The sequence below is a fragment of the Oryzias latipes genome, chromosome 5 (assembly GCF_002234675.1).
Source record: "Oryzias latipes chromosome 5, ASM223467v1".
Classification (NCBI taxonomy): Eukaryota; Metazoa; Chordata; class Actinopteri; order Beloniformes; family Adrianichthyidae; genus Oryzias; species Oryzias latipes.
The window spans coordinates 32,008,638-32,029,593 of record NC_019863.2 but is presented as its reverse complement, the minus strand read 5'-3'; the positions used below and the strand labels follow the sequence as shown (position 1 = coordinate 32,029,593).

The 20,956-nt window shown below is 44.7% G+C and overlaps 1 protein-coding gene across 5 annotated transcripts in view; it reads left to right on the top strand.

The window, feature by feature from the left end:
- arhgef10l (Rho guanine nucleotide exchange factor 10 like) overlaps positions 1–20,956 on the top strand; it is a 176,432-nt gene that overhangs the window by 136,510 nt on the left and 18,966 nt on the right. For all 5 annotated transcript variants that reach the window (XM_023955302.1, XM_023955300.1, XM_023955301.1 and 2 more), the window contains 4 exons: positions 4,489–4,575; positions 13,521–13,735; positions 14,390–14,547; positions 18,842–18,984. In XM_023955302.1, coding sequence (XP_023811070.1) covers positions 4,489–4,575; positions 13,521–13,735; positions 14,390–14,547; positions 18,842–18,984 — 603 coding nt within the window. The remainder of the gene's footprint in view (positions 1–4,488; positions 4,576–13,520; positions 13,736–14,389; positions 14,548–18,841; positions 18,985–20,956) is intronic.

The following is a 20,956-nucleotide window of genomic DNA, read 5'->3' as shown; positions in this document are numbered from 1 at the left end:
GAATCAAAATACCACTTTGGGGTTGTTCATAGAATTGATATTATAGTACCCTTAAAAGCTCAAAAAGTGGATCAATCAATCATCCATTGATCTTCTAAACCCGTTGATGTCCCATTTGGGGTCACAGGGCTGCTGGAGCCCAGGCAGGGACACCCTGGACAGGACGCCAGTCTGACGCAGGGTCGCAATCACAAACCCATACACATCTGCAGTTACAGTACACCTAGGGGCAATTTAAAGTGACCAAGTGACCTATAAAGCATGTTTTTGGAGGGTGGGAGGAGGCTGAAGTCCCCCGGGGGAAACCCCTATATGCACGGGGAGAACATGCAAGCTCCGCACAGAAAGGTCTGGTTCAGGTCCCCCAGCCGGGACTTGAACCGAGTGCCAACCAGTCTCTCAATCCAATTTTATTTGTCAAGTACTTGAATTGGTTTGCTGTGAAAAGATTTTTTGTGCCACTTAAAAATGTATTAAATTAAATAACTAAATAATTAGCTTAATAAAGGAGCTCACAAATAGGGTCTGAGTGCCACTAAAGGTTTTGTCAAAAGAGCCGCTGGAGTCATTTTAAGCATTTCTTTGCCAAAAAACCCAAACACAAAATATAGAATAAAAGACTTTTTTTTCTTTAGAGATGTATTTGCTTTTACATACCAAAGATGTACTTTTTGACTTTCTGTCCAGAGCATAAAGTTGTACGTCTTGACAATCTTTATCTTTTGCACATCCTCTTTTTTTCCTTTTGTCTTTTCCCTTCAGGGGTCTCCATAGCCAATCGGCTTCCTCCATCTAACCCTGTCTTCTGCATCCTCTAGTCTATACATCCTCTATTGCTATGAGTTTCAATGGCAGCTGCCTTCATGTCTCGGTTCACTGCATCCGTAAACCTCCTCTTTGGTCTTCCTGTAGACATTTTGCCTGCTGACTCTTGCACACGACTATATTTACCTCTTAATTTACTCGGAACAAAGCCTTTGTCACAGAGCGCAGGAGTTATGTGCGGAACCCAAAAAGGTTTTTTTTCTTCTTGCAGCAGTCCCACCTCAGCCCAACCAGGGACCTGCAGAAGTTTTCTGGAGCGTTGTCAGACTGCACTCTGCACCGCTATTATCAAAAGCAATCGAGCAAATATTCAGCAGGAATTATGCTCCATCACTCAAACAAAGTTGCAGAGACCTGCAAAAATCAATGCCAACAGTCAGACTATGCTGGCAGCTTATAATAGGCTCATTTCAAAGAATGATCCTTTACACTCATTTAATTTGACTTAATTTGTCACTGTCAGTCCCCGGCTGAGCCATAACGGACATTAAGAAAGCAGAGTCGAAGGAAAATTGGGTGAAAGTACTCGGTGTCTTTTTCAATATTGGCTATAAAGTCATGTCACCCTCCATCAGAGCCTCCTGTCTTGATGACCTGTGCAGAAACTTTCAGAGAGTCATGTTGTTTAGTTTGCATTACCTGTGGCAGTACTTTGGACGTAAGTGATTTCAGGTTGAGTGGCGATTCACTCTGCGGCCATCATGCCTGCAGCCTCAGGCGGTGGGGTTGCAGCGGGGAGGCAGCGCCAGCACCAGTCAATTACCAGTTAATAAACAGTGGAAGTTTTCTATTAGTGCTTGTTAGTGCGTGTAAAAGATTGTTGGGATGTGGAATTGGGGGAAGGCACTGTGACTATGGAATTAGGAGAAAAAAAAAAGTACAGGCATATTTTTTTCCAGGGCAGGGTCTAATACGCTGCAGCGGGTCTCTGAGTGCTTCCCATTTATTGAGATCATATTTTTTATTGGGTTTTCAGCAGACTAAGCAGTGCCTAATAAAGCCCTTTCAGACAGTTTTTTTTCTCTTTGGAACCGTCCAGAAATGTATTGCTATGAGTTTCATGTATGGCAGTATATCATACGGCTGCTTTAAAGCATTTTCTTCTTAAAAAAAAAAAATACAAAAGCATGATTGACACAATCAACCAATGCGAGTCCATTTTCAGGGATCAGTCCACGTCCGTTTTGATCCCACCCACTTTCACTGATTGACAGACAGACTCATTCTGCTGAAAAAGCTCTTCATGAAATCAATAAGTCATTCTGAAAAACACACATGTGAAATAAAAACAAAGCCACTTAAGAAAATATATTTTATTTTGAAATCAGAGTTTCTAAAAAAAATGCCATAGAATTATAATAAGATTCAACGTGAGTAAAAATGAATATTTTAAAATGCTGTTTTAAAATAATGAGCAGGTTTTTAAAAATAAATGAAATATATTCAATAAAATAATGGATCGTTTTACAATGTGTGTGCAGGTTTTTTACAATTTTAGAATCTTTTTATGGATTTATGAGAGATTTAATTAGTTGATTGTGTGATTGTACAAGGTCATAATATATTTTTTAAATTATGAACAGTTTGGGGCTCCATAATAATAAAAGGTAAAGTCAAGTAAACCCACTGCACCTTCCTCAGGATGGAAGTCTAACGATATCTGGATTCAGAGAAGTGATGTTTACTGCATCTTAAAGTCACCACGACAGCGTGAACGATGTAAACTAATACAATAACAATCATTTCCTGCTGTTGCTCTCAGGCTGAGCTAAACGCGGCGGATGTGGAACTCTTCAAAGAAAGCAAAAGGCAGTCAAAGTTCCTCTGGGTTCAGCCCCCCAGTCGGGCCATTTCATTGTATATTTTTGCATTTATCTTCCTGGAGAACAGCGCTCAGGTCCAGAACATTTGGGCGGACAGGCTTGTGGGTTCAGGGGCGGCGCGGCTCCTCATTGTAAACCAGCAGCTGGGAGGCTGCCCCCCCCCCCCCCCCCATCTAATCAACAAATATGCTTTTAATCAGTTCTCCTGCCTGTTGCGTCCCTGAAGTCCTCCTTCCCAGACTCACCTTGCTCCATGCCGCCCCCTCACAGGGGAGTATTTATAGCCTCTTCGGCGTGACAATGACAGCTCTCCTGACACTTGCACAGACGCTGCCGTTACCGGGACCAACAATAGACTTTGAGAAAGCTTGGATGTCATTGATTTTTAAATGGGGCCTCACTGATACCATATTAGCATTTGGATAAAGAGTGATATGGATGTAGCTGGAGGCCCACATTTCCTTCCAGCCTGTCGATATAATTTGCACTTTCGCAGGTGGTAATGATCTCTCGGGCTTCAGTGTTATGAACACTGGCTGTTTAAAGGCACTCGATAGATGGACGGGCGGTTTATTATGCTGGTTGTCGTCTCTGCTTTGTAATGGGAGCAGCATCTGTCCTTCCCTTAATGAACCAATCGGGTTCATGCCAATTTTTTTGAGAGGGGGGGCCTGACAGTTTGCTCCAAAACGACAACATATCTGAGCAACAGAACTTATCCAATGGATGGAGGGACGGGAACACGAGAGATTGATGGAAAGGAGTGTCTCTGCATCCGTGGGATGAATTTAAAAAGATGAGGACAGACACAGGTAGGAATAGCTTTTGGCTGCGTCTGGTGAGATCTGCGATCTGACCAATATCCTTTCTCATTCGAGTGTTTACAGACACCCTCCACAAGACGGAGAAAGGAGGAGGGTCTCTGCTATAAATTACCAGTGACTGATGCTTTCTGCCATAGAGGATGACAGTTAAAGACATGCAGCTCTAATTGCTGACGCTCTCCTCTCTTTCACCTCCTGTTCTCCGTCTCCGCACCTCATCATCCCCAAAAATACCATAGACGTCCTTGTTTAGTCTGCCACATGGCCTTCATTCAGAATTCCAATTAATTATCCTTTCCCAGCAGATGGACCGCCACTGGCTGGAAGAGCCTGATGTTTGATCTCCAAACATCCAAAAGCTACACACTGGAGATGTACCTCCATCAATCTGTAAAATTAACATGAACTTATATTTTCCTCATGAACCTGCTGGAATGTGTTTCCCCTCTTTTTTTTGTTTTCCTCTGATACCGTTTCAGTTTCAGTCGCTCTGAGCCTCTTTGTTCTGCAGTCACCCCGGTGTGGATTTGCTGATGGATCACGCTCGGTTTAGAAGTTCTGTCTCCTGTAGTTAAGATCTTATAAAGTGTTGGCTATGAGGTTCTCCTTTTTGTTTGTTTCTGTGGCAAAGGCCCTGAATACTTTGACCCTGTGAGTAATTGCAGCTGTTTGGGAAACAGTTTAGAAACCTTCACAGATTGATGTGCAGCCCTTCTAGGAACATTGCTAAGGTCTTTTTCTCTCAGCATTTTGCTAACACTGGTAAACCCCTAAATCTTGTGGAAGCAATAAGGTAGCACCTAAACCCAGGTTTTTTTCTTTGTTTTTGTTCAATAACTAAAGTGTTTAGAAGAAGGAAATACGTCGCTGTTCATCTCAGATTATTTTTGCCTATAAGCACAACGGACTCTATTCAGCTTTTTCTGTTGCAGTACTTTCTGTTGTAGTACTTTAGTCTTAAAAGTGCCGGTACGAAACCAGTTTTTTAACGTTTTTCTGTCTTTTCCCCCTTAAAGCTTGAAACAGCCCTCCACAGCCCGGCTCACTGCTCACTGCTGGGCTTCTCTGCTGCCAGTACCTCCCTACCTCAAGGCTACTTCTGGGTACGTCATGTCTTACACACAAATACACAAAAACTAAACCTCTTCACCAGTCTTGCCTAAAATAAAGGTTTCAGGTTTTAATAGTTTTAACTGCAGGTGGAGGAAAACAAATGGATTCTGTGAAATATTGGTAGATGTTCACTCATGATTGTTGTTGTGACAGAACTTAACGACACATAATCAGGAAAACCCTGTTCCAAGTTGGTACCGGTACAGACGTATACGGAACCACTGGTACCGAATAAAAACAGGGACGTTGGCGCTTTGTTTCAAACAAGTTAATCACTGGTTTTGACTCACATCTCTGATCAATCATTTTACTTTTCCAGCAATTGTGGGCTGGCTTCTATAAGAATGGGCGAGGCCGTGAAAGTAGGCGGAGCTTCAGTTAAATTTCTGAAGGCAAAACGAGGAATAGTTTGTCTCTACTTCACAGCAAAATACTCTGTTTCAGTGACCAGCCAGATAAGAGTGATGTGTCACATGTGACTACAAAAGACTGTCGTCGTGGCGATGAGCGGTGAAATCAATGTTTATTTCAGTACGTGTGCAAACGGAGATGCAGGAAATAAAGCATCTTAGCAACATTCAAGAGCTTCTCGCTTCATCGTGTTCTTGGAAAAAAGATTGGTTTGTTTTTTTTTCATTTATAAAGCACCGGTTTGAGAGAACCGTTTTAAAAGTACCGGTTTGGCACCAGCACCCGATAAAATCCAAACCATACCCATGTATTTGAAACAAGCAGATTTTTGGAAATAGTTTTTTTGGTCGTTTGCTAAATACATTAAGTACTTTTAAGTGTTGTAATTAGGCCAGCACAATAAACGTCAAATTTATCGCAATCGCGATATCAAGCTGTGCAATATGCATATTGCATATCGCGGAAATTGCAATAAATGGTAACTTTAAATAATTTAAATGTGCTTTAAATGTGCTGGGCTGGGTGGACCTGGCCCCTATGCTGGGGGACAGATGTCTGACCAACTTACCCCCTTCCTCATATAACCTCATATTAGGGTGAGGGGGTGGGGGGTTTAGCCTGCGATACGCCGGGGGGGGCTACTTGGCAGTGGCCCCCGTCCTATGGTTGCCGTATGGAGTGGGCCCCCCCTCTTTCGGTTTTATTTGCACCTTAGACATGTAGGGCCCTTGGTAGGGGGGGTGCTTGTACATCACTGCCAGCAAGCAGCAGTTGTCCTCCTAGCACCCTACCCGCCAATTTTAACCGCACCTTAGACATTTAGGGCCCCTTGGTGGGGAGGGTGAGGGGACGTCACTGTGAGTAATCAGGAGATGTCCCCTTAGTGCCCTACCCGCCAATTTTAACTGCACCCCACTTAGAACACACCCCTCCCCCCTCAATATATACATCCCAACATAAACACACACACATGCACACACACATCCTCTCAAACACACGCACACACATTTTGCAAGGAAGGTGGGACCAATGACCATATGTCCCCTGCCCCTTCCCTGGTGGGGGGTGCGGGGCCCTTGGCAACGGCGGCCGTGTCCCTTGGGTGCCGGTGGTGCTCTCTCCGTGCGGGGGGGGTTCACATTACACCTGAGCCGGGGGTGTTCGTGTCCCTGGGGGGTGGGTTCGGGTCCTTGCCCCTGGGCGCTGTGCCCCGCCAAATTTCCAACTGTGGCCGAGCCTGGTCGGGCCATGGTTACAACATCCCTTGTGGGCCCCCTTTTTCCCCGAGGTGTCCCCCTCCTGGGTGGGGGCGGCGGGCCCCTGCCTTGCTCCTCCCTGGTCCAACCGTGGGCCGGGTGGGTGGCTGCCTGGAGTGCAGAGCGGGTCTCCCTTGGGGGGTCCTGGCTCGTACCGGGGGTTGGGGCGGGGGGGTGCCCGGAACTCCTGGGTGGTGATGGGGTGCTCGTCTGGGGCTGTGGGCATCCTTCTCCGGTGAGGAGAAAAAAAAAAGTGTGCTAAAACAATCTTATGGCAGCTTGAAGTATTAAACAAATGAAATAAATCCCTTAATGCATTTGACCAATCAGGATGGAGCTCTTTTATTTATTTACTTACTCGTTTTTGAGCTCTTCTATGAAGACGAGGGTCCTTTGGAGTATAATTTATGTTGACTCTCAGTTAAATTAAACTGTTACACAAAGATAGAAATTATGTTTTTGGTTGTTTTGTTATTTGTTCATGTGTCGCAAGTTATATCGTCATCGCAATATTGATCACAGATATTATAGTATATAGTATTCCTCATATCGTGCAGCCCCAGTTGTAAATAAAATGCACTTTATTTTCCTCGTAGAACTCTATCATTTCAAACACATGTAAGCTTGCTTTTTAATATACTGTAAAATATTTTGGTGTGGAAACCAGACAATGTGGAGAGTAAAAAATATTTCATAATTTGCCAAAAGAAAGTCCAGGAGTTGGCGTTGGAAAAAGTAACATGTATGAGATCTGGCTGCAGTTCCTAATGTTTTGATCATTAAATAAAATTTATTTTATACCAGTTTTTAATGTAAAATATGTCTTAATATTCAGACTAAAGTTTTTTCAAAATCATCCCCTTAAATAATCTTGGGATATATTGTGATACAATGTGTGCTGCGATGTGTATCATATCGCCAGACTCACACACACACCCAGTTATAACTCATTTTTCTTCACATTTGAGTCACCTCCACTAAATTAATGTCCTTGTTAAATTATAAAATTATAAGTTCAAATCTATAAGAAGAGTCTGCAGCATCATTTTTGGTCAAAAGTCCGTTTATTTCATGTATGAATCTGTTAGCATCTGCTGCCACAGTCCTCCAGGATGACTGGAGTGAATAGAGCTGCCTGCCTAACACATCACTGTCTCTGGGTTTGTGGGAAACCTTCCTGGATCTGGAAAAAAGGGAGAAAAGTGAAGGAAAAAAATGACGCAGAGAACCGGCCATTAATCTGAAACTTTCAATTTTGGTTCTCCTTCTCCCACCAAGAGGCAGGGTAATTTATCAGGTGCACTCTCCTAAAGTTAGGGGGGGGGGGTTCAAGTACGGCCCGGTTTCTCAGACCTAATCGCATTAGCTTTGCTGTCTGGAGGAGGATGAACTGACACCACAGCATCAGCTTTGGCTGCTTCAGGTTCTTGTGGTCCAGAAGCTCCTCCAACGTTCCTGTGTCCGAGTCCAGGAGAACTGGACCAGAGGAGAAGAAGAACCGTCCACAGGAGACATGGACGGAGATAACGGGGGGGTTTATTCTCAGACCAGCGGCTCAAAATAGGTTCTCGTTTTCTTTAAGGTCTGATAAAGAATTGGGAGCCATAGCAACCAAACACTTGACATTTCCTTTGCTTCTGATCAGTTTCATTTAATCAGCAGACTTTTTAAAACATGTATTATTTTCTACTTACCTTTAAATCATATTATAGCTTTTTATAGACCTTTTTTTTAAAGTATTTTTCCTTAAATGTGAAAGTTCTTCTGGGAGTCTTTAGGTTTACCAAAATCATTGGGTAAACCTAATATGCCAGTTACAGGTGCTCTGAATGGAGTAAAATGTTATAGAAAATGCACAGATTCATGTTCTTTACGATGCTAAGATGCTCCACAGAGACGTTTCCGTTTGGTCATTTTCATTTCACTAAACGCGCTGCAGAAGAGGAAAAAATATGCTTAAGGCTGACGTTACGACAAAATGCTTCGCCCTGAGCGTAACGCTTTGTGACGTGGCTGCATCTTCCCCTGAAATCATTTCAACATTTCTGTTTGCATAAAATACTGAAGAAGAAAATAAAAATAGGATCGTATTTATTTTAGACTTCTGCTTTTATAGCTGCATAAAAAACACCTTGAAGTTGGACTTCATGGTTGGGAGTTATGGGTGATGCAGTCGTACGCTGCCTCGCTCTTGTCATTAGTAAGGTGGGAGCACTGGCTCCTTGATGACCGCACATGAATGCTGCACACACAAGGGGGGGGGGGGGACTTGTCACATGAACAGCACTAATGGGCTCTTATGCACAGGATTTTGAAAATGAAAACTGTCCAACACACCTGTGTCTCACCTATTTCATCCTTACTTACCATCAGAGCCGTCTCACACAGCTACTCCGTACATTTTGTGCGGATGAAAATTGGTCATACGTGAGAAAATTTGTGGGCTTTAGGTGAAATTTCCACAGATGGATCACGAAAGAACCACGTTAAAACCATGGAAGAAGTAGGAATAAACCACACAAAGAACACGTAAATCAATGTAGAACATGAAACGTGCGTGATAATTGTGCTGTTTCAATGGAATCTATTAGTGATCCAATTATGTTATTTTATTGTGAAATGTGGGCCGTACACACGATACAAAAGTTACACATTGGTGGTTCATGCGCGAAACGTACGTTAGACGTATGTGGAGCTGTCGTGGAGAGACACAAATTTGCATCTCCCAAAAATCACTCACAATTGCATAAGATTTACGTAATAATTGAGTGTAAACTACGTAAAATACTCATAGGCTGCGTAATTTTCAACTGACCAAATATTAAGAACAGCTCAAAACCGAGTTCACGTAAAGACCCGTCACCCCAAACGCTCGGCGGACGTCTGTGCTCATCGATGAACGACCAACGCAAGAAACATGTATGAAGTACGTGTATCACGCATGAATCACAATTTCACACGTGAAAATTGCTCAAATTGAACGTAGCGGCTGTGTGACATGACGTTTGCGTGATGTTTGTGCTCACTAAGACCCACTGCATGCCTGTAGAAAACAATGTCCAGGAACATTTTCCCTGTGCGGGTTCAGCGAGCGTCTATGGCCTCAATGTTTTGGGCCGTACCGGTTTGACCATTTTCGCCCGCAGACAGAGGAGTACCCACCCGTGAGGGCAGTAAGGACTAAGGGTTTATTGTGAGCTTTAATCTAAACAGACGGCGGTGTTTCAACGTTTCAAAGTTCTACTTGAAATGTTTGACAAATCAAGATATCAAACACGGAGTGGCTCCTCTCAGATGAATCAACATTTGGATCAACGTCTGAGTAAACATAAATGTGGGGACCAAGTCGATTCTCCAAATACATATTAGCATTTTCAATAGCTTTATAGTCTGGAGTTGTCTCCCTCAGTCTGTCTGCTCTCTTTTTTTTTTTTTTGATGAAGGGATTGTTGAAGGAAGTCTTTGCTGCTGGAAGTCAAACCTCAGGAGGAAACCGTCTCGCTGTGTTCCTGCCAACACTCAGGTTAACGGTCCAAACTGTCGCCTTTTCTGCAGCACTGCAGCTGTTGATCAAAAAAACTAACAAAATGCAGCATATTATCTAACCCAGAAAAAAAGGAAAATGATTCAAAACACTAATAGTGAGGGGCTGTGAATTAGCGGCTCGGCGTTGCCGCCCCCAGTCGGTTCTACCACCCTGGCAGGCTTGTCAAATAAGAGATGACACTAATCATGTTAAAGTGCGATGGGCTATGGGGATTTCTCCACGCTTTGATCAGAGTAATGACATTGTGTCTAATCGGCCCGATCCTCCAGCGTTTCCCGGGGAGCCCGCACCTTCCTTTGTCCCACTTTTCTGAACTCGCAGCTTCTTGTTTCTGCTCATTGTTTTATTCATCTGCTGCGCTGCGTACGTTAGCACTCAGAGCAGAGGAAGCTGGAATGCATCCATGTCAGTGAAGCAGTCTGGTTGACCTGTGGTTGGTTGTTTTTGGTCGGTGTGGTGAACAAAGCTCCCACGCTTCCTCACTACATTCACAGCAGAATAATGAATGCTGGCAGAGGACGCTTTCTTCTGTCAGAAAAATGATGTTTTCAGAGCACAGCTATAGATGCAGCCTTCACAGATCAGAGCAGGTTGAGTTTGATGCCTGAAGATTACATCCTAATAGGCTTTAATTCCAACATATTACCTGTAACACCTTATAGTTTACTGCTTTAACCGTTTCTGCTCGTTCATGAGGATTTCTGCTCGATTCTTTCTGTAAAGAGCTGATATTGTTGGACGGCTTCTCTGTTCTCGGTTGTACTTCCACTCAGGACTCTGCGACACCAAACCAACTTGCTAGGCCCTCGCCTTGTATATTCATCTATGACAGGGGTTCTCAAAGTGCGGCCCGGGGGCCAGTGGTGGCCCCGCAGGAAGGTTTTCTGTGGCCCTCAATAACAGAGAGGCAGAGCAGGTTCCTTTGAGGAAAAACGTTGTGTTGGCGAGGAGAAAAGGCGCTTTCAAGCTAAGTGGACAGATGTTTACTTTGTCGTACCTCATGGATAAAGTCATGTGCCTTATTTGCAAGCAGGTGAATGCAATGCTCAAAGAATTCAAAATAAATTGTGACTATGTTACAAATCCTAAAACCTATGACAAATTTACCGGCGAGGAGCGCAGCAATAACCTCCATCAACTACAGCGAGGCGATGCTGCACAGCAGATGTTTACAAAAAGCTGTGACAGAAGCTGGTAGCTACGGTGTGGCTCTGGAAATGGAAATGGCCCTTCAGTGATGGGGGGGTTTGTAAAAAGATTAAATGCTGAAAGTAGCTGACATTGTTTGTCCGGAGCAAAAGAAAGTCGGTCAAATGATACAATCACTAGACGAGTAGAAGATCTGGACGGCAACCTCCGACCGCACACAACCAAATGGGGGGTGCAGCGCAGACGGCCTCAGTCATTTTCTATGGGTGACATCACACTCATTCATTCTCATGAACAGCTGAGTGGAGCAGAAACGGAAACAAGTCTTTCTTAAATGACTACACAAAGTTAGATCACTCTTCTTCCTACAACATCTCTCTTTACGCCAAAACATTCAGACTGCTTTTCACTGAGACAGAACAACCCCATACCATGACATCCCCTCCACCAAACTTCTCATGTGTGTGGACGGACGGACGGAGACGAGTTCAACTGATGTACAACAAACGTGGCATCCTTTCTACCAAAGCCCCTGAACTGCGTTTAAAAGCTGGGGGACACACTTTTGTCTGCTGTACTGTTTGTGGTTGAATCCATTGAAGTAACCTATGACAGCTTTATCAGGGCGCAGACTTCTGGTGGGAGGGGCCACATCCATCCTAGTGAGTGTGGAGACTTGGAAGAACAAATAAACAAGTGAGGCTTTAAAATGTGTTGGACTTTGGCGAAGTGGGGTTTGCCTTTGGCTCCTCTTCCTCATTTACTCAAAGTCTTTTCCTTTTTCTTTATCCAATGGTGGGGGTGGGACGAAGAGGCGGGTAAGGGGGGGGTGACTTTCTGCTGACAGATAAGTCCCTTCTATCTTCTTTTCAGCCTCTGCAACAGACTGTTATTTGTTCTGGCTCATTCTCAAGAGCCCAGAGGATCCCTCCTGTCCAGATTCAGTGCACTGATACAAATCAAACAAATGATCGCATGCAAATAAGGGTGAGCATGGAGGAGAGGAGCTAAAGACTATATTTAGCTCCAGTCACGCAATGTGATTCATGCGGAGGATAAATCTCTGCTGTCGTGTACCAAACAGCTGTGCTTCCTTTCCAGAAAAGACGCTGTTTTGTCTGGAAATCCACCCAGGCCTCCTGCAGAGGCAATGAATGGCGTCCTATTGAAAATCCACCGTAATGCTTTCATTGTTTGGCAATTCCACCTTAATTAGAGTTTCATTAGAGATACCGAAAAGCCAATACAAGTGCGTGTAGAAGACGAGGCGAGTGGAGCCGGCATTGATGCTTCGCTCGGCCTGTGGGCTGTGCACAACTTTGGGAATGCTGGTAATTGGCAGACATTCTTAGTGGACGTGTCGAGTTGCTTCTTCATGCAGTGGGAACTTTTTTCACAGCGTGTTCTGATTTTATTCATATTCATCACCGACCGACTGCTGCAGTGGATCTGACATTTCTATTTTAAACTGTCAGACAGCTTAGTGCCGTTCAGGAACTTATGAAAGCGTCTCTGTTCTTCAGGGATGAAAGTTGGAACGTAAGGACGACGTGGTGCGTCTACGCCATGCTGGGCTCTGACAGCAAAGTTAACGCAGCTGAAGGTGGAGAACAAAAGACGAAAAAACACAACTTTTATTCATTAAGAAAACGGTTAAATCGACGTCACAATGTCCTCGGGCCAAATCCAAGAATTACACCCGAACCACACTGGAGTTTTTTTATTCCAGGCCCTCTGAGCTCAGCTTTGCATGCATAATAATAATAATGATACACTTTATTTATATAGCACTTTATAAAAACAAGCTTACAAAGTGTTGTAAAATTAGCACAAGACTAAAAAACCAGGATTAAAAACAGTATTGAGGTGTTTGACAGTGCCACAAAATAAAACACACACAAAACAGTGATAGCGGTTAAAATCAATCAAATCACTAAAATCAAGAAAACCATAAGTTTAAATGTAAGGTTCAGTACAACCATTAAAAGTGTACGTTTTTAAAAGAGTATGAAACACTGGTGGGGACTCAGCGAGCCTGATGTCCTCCGGCAGACCGTTCCAGACTGTTGAGGCTCTCACAGCAAAGACCCGGTCTCCCTTGGTCTTCAATCTGGATTGTGGGACTTTGGGACTGTTAAAAAGCCTTTTGCCAAACATCTAAGATTCCAACCAGGTACATAAGGGACGAGGAGATTGGTGATATATCTAAGGGCCAGACCACAGCGTGCTTTAAAAGCAGTTATTAAAATCTATTCTAAAACAGACCGGTAGTCAGTGCAGAGACGCTAAAACTGGAGTATTATGGTCTCTCATTCTGGTTTAGGTTTGGAGTCTAGCAGCAGCATTTTGGACTCACTGGAGTTGATACACACTCTGCTGTGAAAGGCATGTGTAGAGTGCGTTACAAGAGTCCAAACGGGAAAAATCAAAGCGTGAATCACCATCTCTAGACATTTTCTAGTTAGGAGAAGGGTTTTCCTGCATAATCTGTGTTTTTGCCAGAAACAAGATTTGACCACCGATGTAACGTTCCAATCAGTGTCAAAGATGTCAGAAATATTTCTCTCCACAGGTGGTTGGTGGAGGAGAAGACTCTCAGGGCCACATAGAGATCTTCTCTCTGAACAGGCCGGCGCCCAGAGCTGTGAAGAGCCTGCAGGTGGGCTCTGCCGTGCGATGCCTGGAGTTCGTCCCCGCTCCTTCTCGGTCGGAGGACCTGGAGGCGGGAGGCCAGAGAGCAGCCTCGGCGAGCGCCGCCAACATTTGTGTGGGACTGGATGACGGCCGGTGAGAGGCTGGAGTTTCACCACCAAACGTCTTCTGGTGGGAGAGAATAGTTGCTTTAATATGTTTCCACAGCTCCGTGAGATCTGCAGCTGTCAAATTGTCAATATTTCATCAAACGTGAAAGACGGAGCAGATGCCCCAACGCAACATTAAAAGCTCTTTCTGTTTCTAAATCCAATCAAAGCTTCGGTTGCGAGCGCAGCGGCGACAGATCGAAGTTCAATTTTCTGTCACTGTTGCTCTCAATACATTTTTTTTTATTTGTTTTCTAAACTGAGGGCAAGTTTTTGTTTCTTTAATCTTACATATTTAAAAAATGATACGCTGACTCATAATTTTTTCAATAAAAGTGTCACACAACAAAAAAAGGCGGAGAAGAGTGTTCAGCATTTCCGAGTGGAAAGCCTGTCAGCTCCAGTGTTGCTTAATGTTGGTTCCTCTGAGAAACAAGCCCCCGTGCGCATTCCTCACTCAGGAGGAGACAATGAGATGCAGCAAAGCTCAGATGGCGTTTGAAACACGCCAAAGACAGAGTGCTTCGTCATACGCAGCGCTCCGCGCCCCGTTAAACCAAGCTGCATGAAAACAACGCTGGCTGTCATTTCAAATGAGGCTCATCCATCACGCCGGCGTGTGCCGCTCCTGTTTTTCCAGCATCCTGGTTTATGGAAGTTTGGACACGGCGGCTCAATGTCTGCTGACCCTCCACAACCCCGAGGGCTGTCCCGTGCTGTGCCTGAAGCACTCCTCCGGCGCCCTGTTCGCCGGGCTGCAGAGCGGGGTCGTCATCGTTTATGGAAGGAATCAAAACGGTGAGGCGCTCCCACGGCTGGGGGGTGTGGGGGGTATTTTTGTGGCAGAAATGTGGCTGATGTCAACACTCCAAAGGAGATTCTGGCTTGTTCCAAAGAAGGCCAGGTCTGGTGGAAATGTGCGAGGGCCAACCCTTCAGCCTGACATTCCTTCATTCTTTTAGTAAATGAAATGCAAAGGAAGGTCCTGGTTCAAATCCCTCCTGAGACCTTTCTGTGTGGAGTTGTTCTCCCTCGGATGCAGACGTTTTTTTTTTTTTTCCAGCTTCCTTCCTCGGTTTGTTTAGGTTTATTGGTTCCTCTAAAGCAGGAGTGGGCAAAGTCAAAGTGACCAAAGGGCCGGACGAGGAGCAGACGCTTGGAGGGTTTTGATAATCCACCTCTCAGGAGGAAGAAAAACCATGGAACCTGGACGAAAACACAAAAAATAATGTATATGTTTTCAACAGAACCTTTTGGGAGTTTTTATTTCAAAATGTCCTCATTTTAGAGCCAGTTGCACCAATGGGTTGATGTCCATTAAGGAAAAACACAGATCCATTAATGTTGAATTGGAAAGATCGGAAAATGACTGTTTGATTCGGAAAACACTCGTAAATGGTAGAAAAACAACAAAACTTCCAACACCACATGAATGCTGGATAACTGTCTGCACCTAAACAAAAGTTGATTTATGTGGAGACCAGGAAAACTAAACATTATTAAGGGTATCAGTATCATTGATTCCAGTTTGGCAGGCCAGTTAAATAGTTTACCGGCCCACGTGGCTCCGGTTTGCCCACCCCTGCTCTAAGGTGTCCCTAGGTGTGCATGTGTGAGTGTGTGTGGGGGTGATTGTTTGAACTGGGTGTCACCAAACTGCCGTCCTCTCCAAGGTGTACCCCGCCTTTGCCCAATAGTAGCTGGGATAGGCTCCAGCAACCCAGGGAAAATGGATGGATGGATGGAGGGATGGATGGAGGGAGGGAGGGACGGATGGATGGAGGGAGGGAGGGAGGGACGGATGGAGGGAGGGAGGGATGGAGGGAGGGAGGGAGGGAGGGAGGGAGGGATGGACGGAGGGAGGGAGGGAGGGAGGGACGGAGGGAGGGAGGGAGGGAGAGAGGGATGGAGGGAGGGAGGGACGGATGGAGGGAGGGACGGATGGAGGGAGGGAGGGAGGGAGGGAGGGGATGGATGGAAGGAGGGATGGTGGGATGGATGGACAGATGGATGAAGGGATGGATGAAGGGAGGGAGGGACGGATGGATGGAGGGAGGGAGGGAGGGAGGGAGGGAGGGAGGGACGGACGGACGGAGGGAGGGAGGGAGGGAGGGAGAGAGGGAGGGAGGGAGGGACGGATGGAGGGAGGGAGGGAGGGAGGGAGGGAGAGAGGGATGGAGGGAGGGAGGGAGGGGATGGATGGATGGATGGAAGGAGGGATGGTGGGATGGATGGACAGATGGATGAAGGGATGGATGAAGGGAGGGAGGGAGGGATGGATGGAGGGATGGTGGGATGGATGGACAGATGGATGAAGGGATGGATGAAGGGAGGGAGGGAGGGATGGATGGAGGGATGGTGGGATGGATGGAGGGAGGGAGGGAGGGAGGGAGGGAGGGGATGGATGGATGGATGGAAGGAGGGATGGTGGGATGGATGGACAGATGGATGAAGGGATGGATGAAGGGAGGGAGGGAAGGAGGGAGGGATGGATGGAGGGAGGGAGGGAGGGACGGAGGGATAGTGGGATGGATGGAGGGAGGGAGGGAGGGACGGAGGGACGGTGGGATGGTGGGATGGTGGGATGGATGGACAGATGGATGAAGGGATGGATGGAGGGAGGGAGGGAGGGAGGGAGGGATGGTGGGATGGATGGAGGGAGGGAGGGAGGGAGGGAGGGAGGGAGGGAGGGAGGGACGGAGGGACGGTGGGATGGTGGGATGGTGGGATGGATGGACAGATGGATGAAGGGATGGATGGAGGGAGGGAGGGAGGGAGGGACGGAGGGATGGTGGGATGGTGGGATGGATGGACAGATGGATGAAGGGATGGATGGAGGGAGGGAGGGAGGGAGGGAGGGAGGGAGGGAGGGAGGGACGGATGGATGGAGGGATGGATGGAGGGAGGGAGGGGATGGATGGAGGGATGGTGGGATGGATGGATGGATGGACAGATGGATGAAGGGATGGATGGAGGGAGGGAGGGGATGGATGGAGGGAGGGAGGGAGGGAGGGACGGATGGATGGAGGGATGGATGGAGGGAGGGAGGGACGGTGGGATGGTGGGACGGATGGAGGGAGGGAGGGAGGGATGGATGGACAGATGGATGAAGGGAGGGAGGGAGGGAGGGACAGATGGACAGACGGACAGATAGATCCACAGCTTAGAGCGTATTGTCACGGCTGACAGTCTGCCCCCTTTTCCTCCCAGAATTCCCTGCATGTTCATTTTTCCGGCTTCACCTTTGTCTGTTTTTATTTTTTTTTTACTTCCTGAACACAATTTGTCTTAAATTACAATCAACCAAATTATGACAATTTCATCTGAATTGGAATTTAATTGGATTGTAGGTGGAATTATTTGGACTCTTTGATGAGTTTTTTTTACTTTGTTTGTTTGTTTATTTGCATAAATCGCCCAGAGATATTTTTTATTTCAATCTGACACTTGACAAATGAACTTTATTGAAAATTGGTCAAAATTGGTTCAAGTACAAAAATGAAGGTTTTTTTTTTATATTGGCGTCGTTCATCACTGCGATATTTCATCACCTTGAAACAGTCTGCAGTTTTTTATGAGTTCCTTTTTGTTTGTTTAATGTTTTTGCAGAACATTTTTTGGGATCTCATGAAATCATTTTAATGCATTTTAAGACCATAAATATTAGTGGCTGTACAGTTCCTGTTTTAGTGCCCCCGTTTACGCCGTCATTACATTCAGGCTTGATTGCCTCTCAAGCAGCCTGTTTTATAATTGTTCTGTAGTTTTTTTTTTCTCTCATCACCAGAGATTTTTCACACCTCCTGTAAATATGAAAATAACATTTCACCAGGTGGTAGATAATGTGCCATGTTCATTCAGCCATCGCGCGAGGCCAGCCGAGCTTAACGCCGTCTCAGCAGAGGCTCGCCGTCTTCACGGCCAGCAGGAGAACAATAGCTCTATCAGTGGGTTTCTTTTTACCTGGCCAAAGGATGTCAGCGTGCCTCCCCACCTCCTGCGCGCCCCTTTCCTCCCAAGCAGTGAGGATGATTAATTGCACCAAGCTGCTGCATGCAGATTAAATATTACCATTCACGCTTTATAGATGTTTATTAGAAAGGACAAGAGAAAAGCTCTGGAGTGTGTCAGGGTAACAAGTCTGCAGAAAGCAGGAGCTGAGACGTGTACCGACAGACATTCCTACACGTATAGAACATTATTGTTTAGTGATTAGACATGTATGTCAAACAAATCAGCTCGCTGGGAAATATGAAACACGCTGAGGCAGAGGAGTGTGGTCGGTCGTAACAAGGCTGCTTCCAGGCTGAAGAGGAAATAGAGGGAAAGCTTAGTCAGGGTTAACGAGGGGGGGGGGCTGCAGCAGCCTGAAGGGACGTTTACATGTGTGAATTTTGAAAAGGTGCAAAAATGACCTTTAGAGCACGCCAAACAATTAACCTGTGGAAGTCAAATGGCACACTGTAAAGACATTCTCCTATAAAACGGGGTAATAAGCAACTTTTAATGCTAATGAAACGGCCCCCTCCTCCTAAAACTGCTTCATTAGCTGAGGAAAGGCTGAAAAACCTGCTTCGTTCTGCTCGGTGCAACATGTGGTCATGTGATTAAAGTTCAATCAGGAAAAGAACTCCTGCGTTTTCACGCTGACGAAGCACAAGTTCAGACACTCGCCGCCGCTGCGGTTCCAAACGGAGGGTTCTGAAACAGTCGGGAAGTGCATTAAGGGCCACGCCAGGCTTATTAGCGTGTGGGTGCGGAGGGTGTAAACACGGCGCTGTGCAGCTCGTGGTCGTTCAGAGTGTGGAGACTTAAATGAAAGACGGGAGCTTTTAGTCAAGCAGCAGGTCGTAAGCTTTCCCACAGATCTGTGTTCATTAGAAAGATGAAAAACAAACCTCCAGTCTGAACACTTTTGCTGCAAGCTTGAACTCAACAACTCTATATTTCTGCACCCTATTTTAATAGCAGCGCTCCCAGATCACCGGCTTTGCATGAGAAAGAGGAGCTGGACCTCATAGATGGATCCAGTTTGGGTGGTTTCATGCAATGTGGTTTCACACCTGTTTTTCTTTTGCCCCCGTTCTCCCAGAGGACCTGTGGGACTCGGACTCACACAGATGCATCAGCCTGGGCTCAGAACCCGTTCGGACCATGCTGGTGCTGGACGACGTTGTTTGGGCCAGTTGTGGGAATTCTGTCATAACCATTGACGTCTCCAGTTTAGCAACACAGGTAAGACGGTCAATATCTGAAAATAACCAGAACCTAAGTTAAATGTAACCAAAGTGAAAGACTTCCCGCTTTCATCAAACTTTAGTTTATATCAGTGTTTTTCAACCTTTTTGGAGCCACGGCACACTTGGACAAAAATCCCGCGGCTCAGCAGCATCCAAACATTAAAAAAGTAGAAACTCTATAGTCTGTATTGATGTACAGTCCCTCCATCATCTCACCTGCATTTTTGTGATAATTGTGGCAGAAAAAGCTGGAAGTTGCAGCTGTTTTTTCTAAAAGTTGTAATAAAAGTTAAATTAATTTTCAGTAATAATTTTCAACTAAATTATTTGACATTTTACCCTGTTTGTTGTTTTTCCCTCCAGTTTATTAACATGCAATTTTATATAACCTCACAAAAACCAAATATATTCTTTCTAAATAGTGATTCATTTACTTCTTTAAATAGTTTTTTTCAATATTACTGCAAAGGCAGCTGTAATTTTTGAACAATTATCTAATCATAATATGTTTGATACATTTTGCACAAAAAAACTAACATTATATTTATATTTTCTGTAGCTCTACAAAAAGTGAACATGTTGAAGTTTTATTAGTTTTTCTTTTGTCTTAATCAAAGATGAAGTCTTTGAAAAACTTTAACAAAAATGTTTTATTTCTTTTTAGATTAAATTTTTTCAATTTAGTTTAATTGTTTCTTTTTCACCTTCATCCTGTTTCTTAAATGTTGTTATTACTTTTTCTTAAATTTAAAATAATCCAGACGTTATTAGGAAAGTCTTTCAGTTAGAGAGATGACTTGGACCAAACTGGGATGTTTGGCTGTTAAGAAACAAACCTGGAAGGAGAACTAAACTGTTGACCTCTGACCTCTGATTCCATCAAGAAGATTGAAAAACTGGTTGATGTGTGTTTGTTGTGGTTTAAGACATTCAACAGGGAAGACTAATTTTACACTGAGACGCTGACACTTGAACCCAATGCATCATGGGAGATGTAGTGTGTCTCTGAGCTTCAGTGTTTTGTTCACTTGTTCCACGGTCTGACACCGGATTCTGTGGAAAGCTTCACCGCTAAAGACGAGCTTTAGCTGGTAATCTTGTTGGAACTGAGAGACTTTATGAGCAGAATCAGAACAAGGAAGTAAAGATTTTAACCACTTCTGATTGGCCAGACTGATGACATGTGATTTAGCCTCCAAGAATGATTGGTGGAGACAGTTAAAGGGCGGAACATTTTCCAAAAACAGAGCTGACGCTGCGGCTTAATCGCGGTACCGTCATTCTTATCAAAATGTCTTTAAACACAAAGAAAAAAGTATTTTATGATCTTTTATATTCCTAACTACTCAGTGTTTTATCAGGATGAACACAGAGCTGATTTCCTGGAGATGGGAAAAGTTTTTACATCAGTGAATGAGTCATTTCCCACGGCGGCACACCTGACCTTCGGTTGAAAAACACTGGTTTATGGATCCAGCAGGAAAGGAAATCCAGGAATCTGAGTCTAAATTATTTTGGATTTATGGCTTAGTGGGAATGCTTTTTAAAATATAAAGATCTTGAAAAAATGTAATAAGGAAATTCCAGTAAAATAGAAACACTGAAGTAAATAAACTGACTGTAAAAATGTGTGATGCTAAGTTTGTATGAATCCCTAAATTATAATGAAGTAAAGACTGTGACTCTAAAACGCTTCAGGCCTTCCAAGAAGGTCTCAAAGTAAGTAAATAAGTATAAACCATTTACATATATGAAGAAAATCGCCATTTTTTGTTGCATCTGTAATGTTCGGCCGGGGGTGTGAGGGCAGGCTCACTCCACGCAGAGGTGAATTTCTAACAAACTCCAGCTGCTCTGCAGAAACCATGTCCTAGAAAACAGCACAGGTTTTTGAATTTTAGCTTAAAAACGGCAAAATAAAAGTATTCTGAATTTGCTTTGGTATACGCAACTTATATATGAGATAC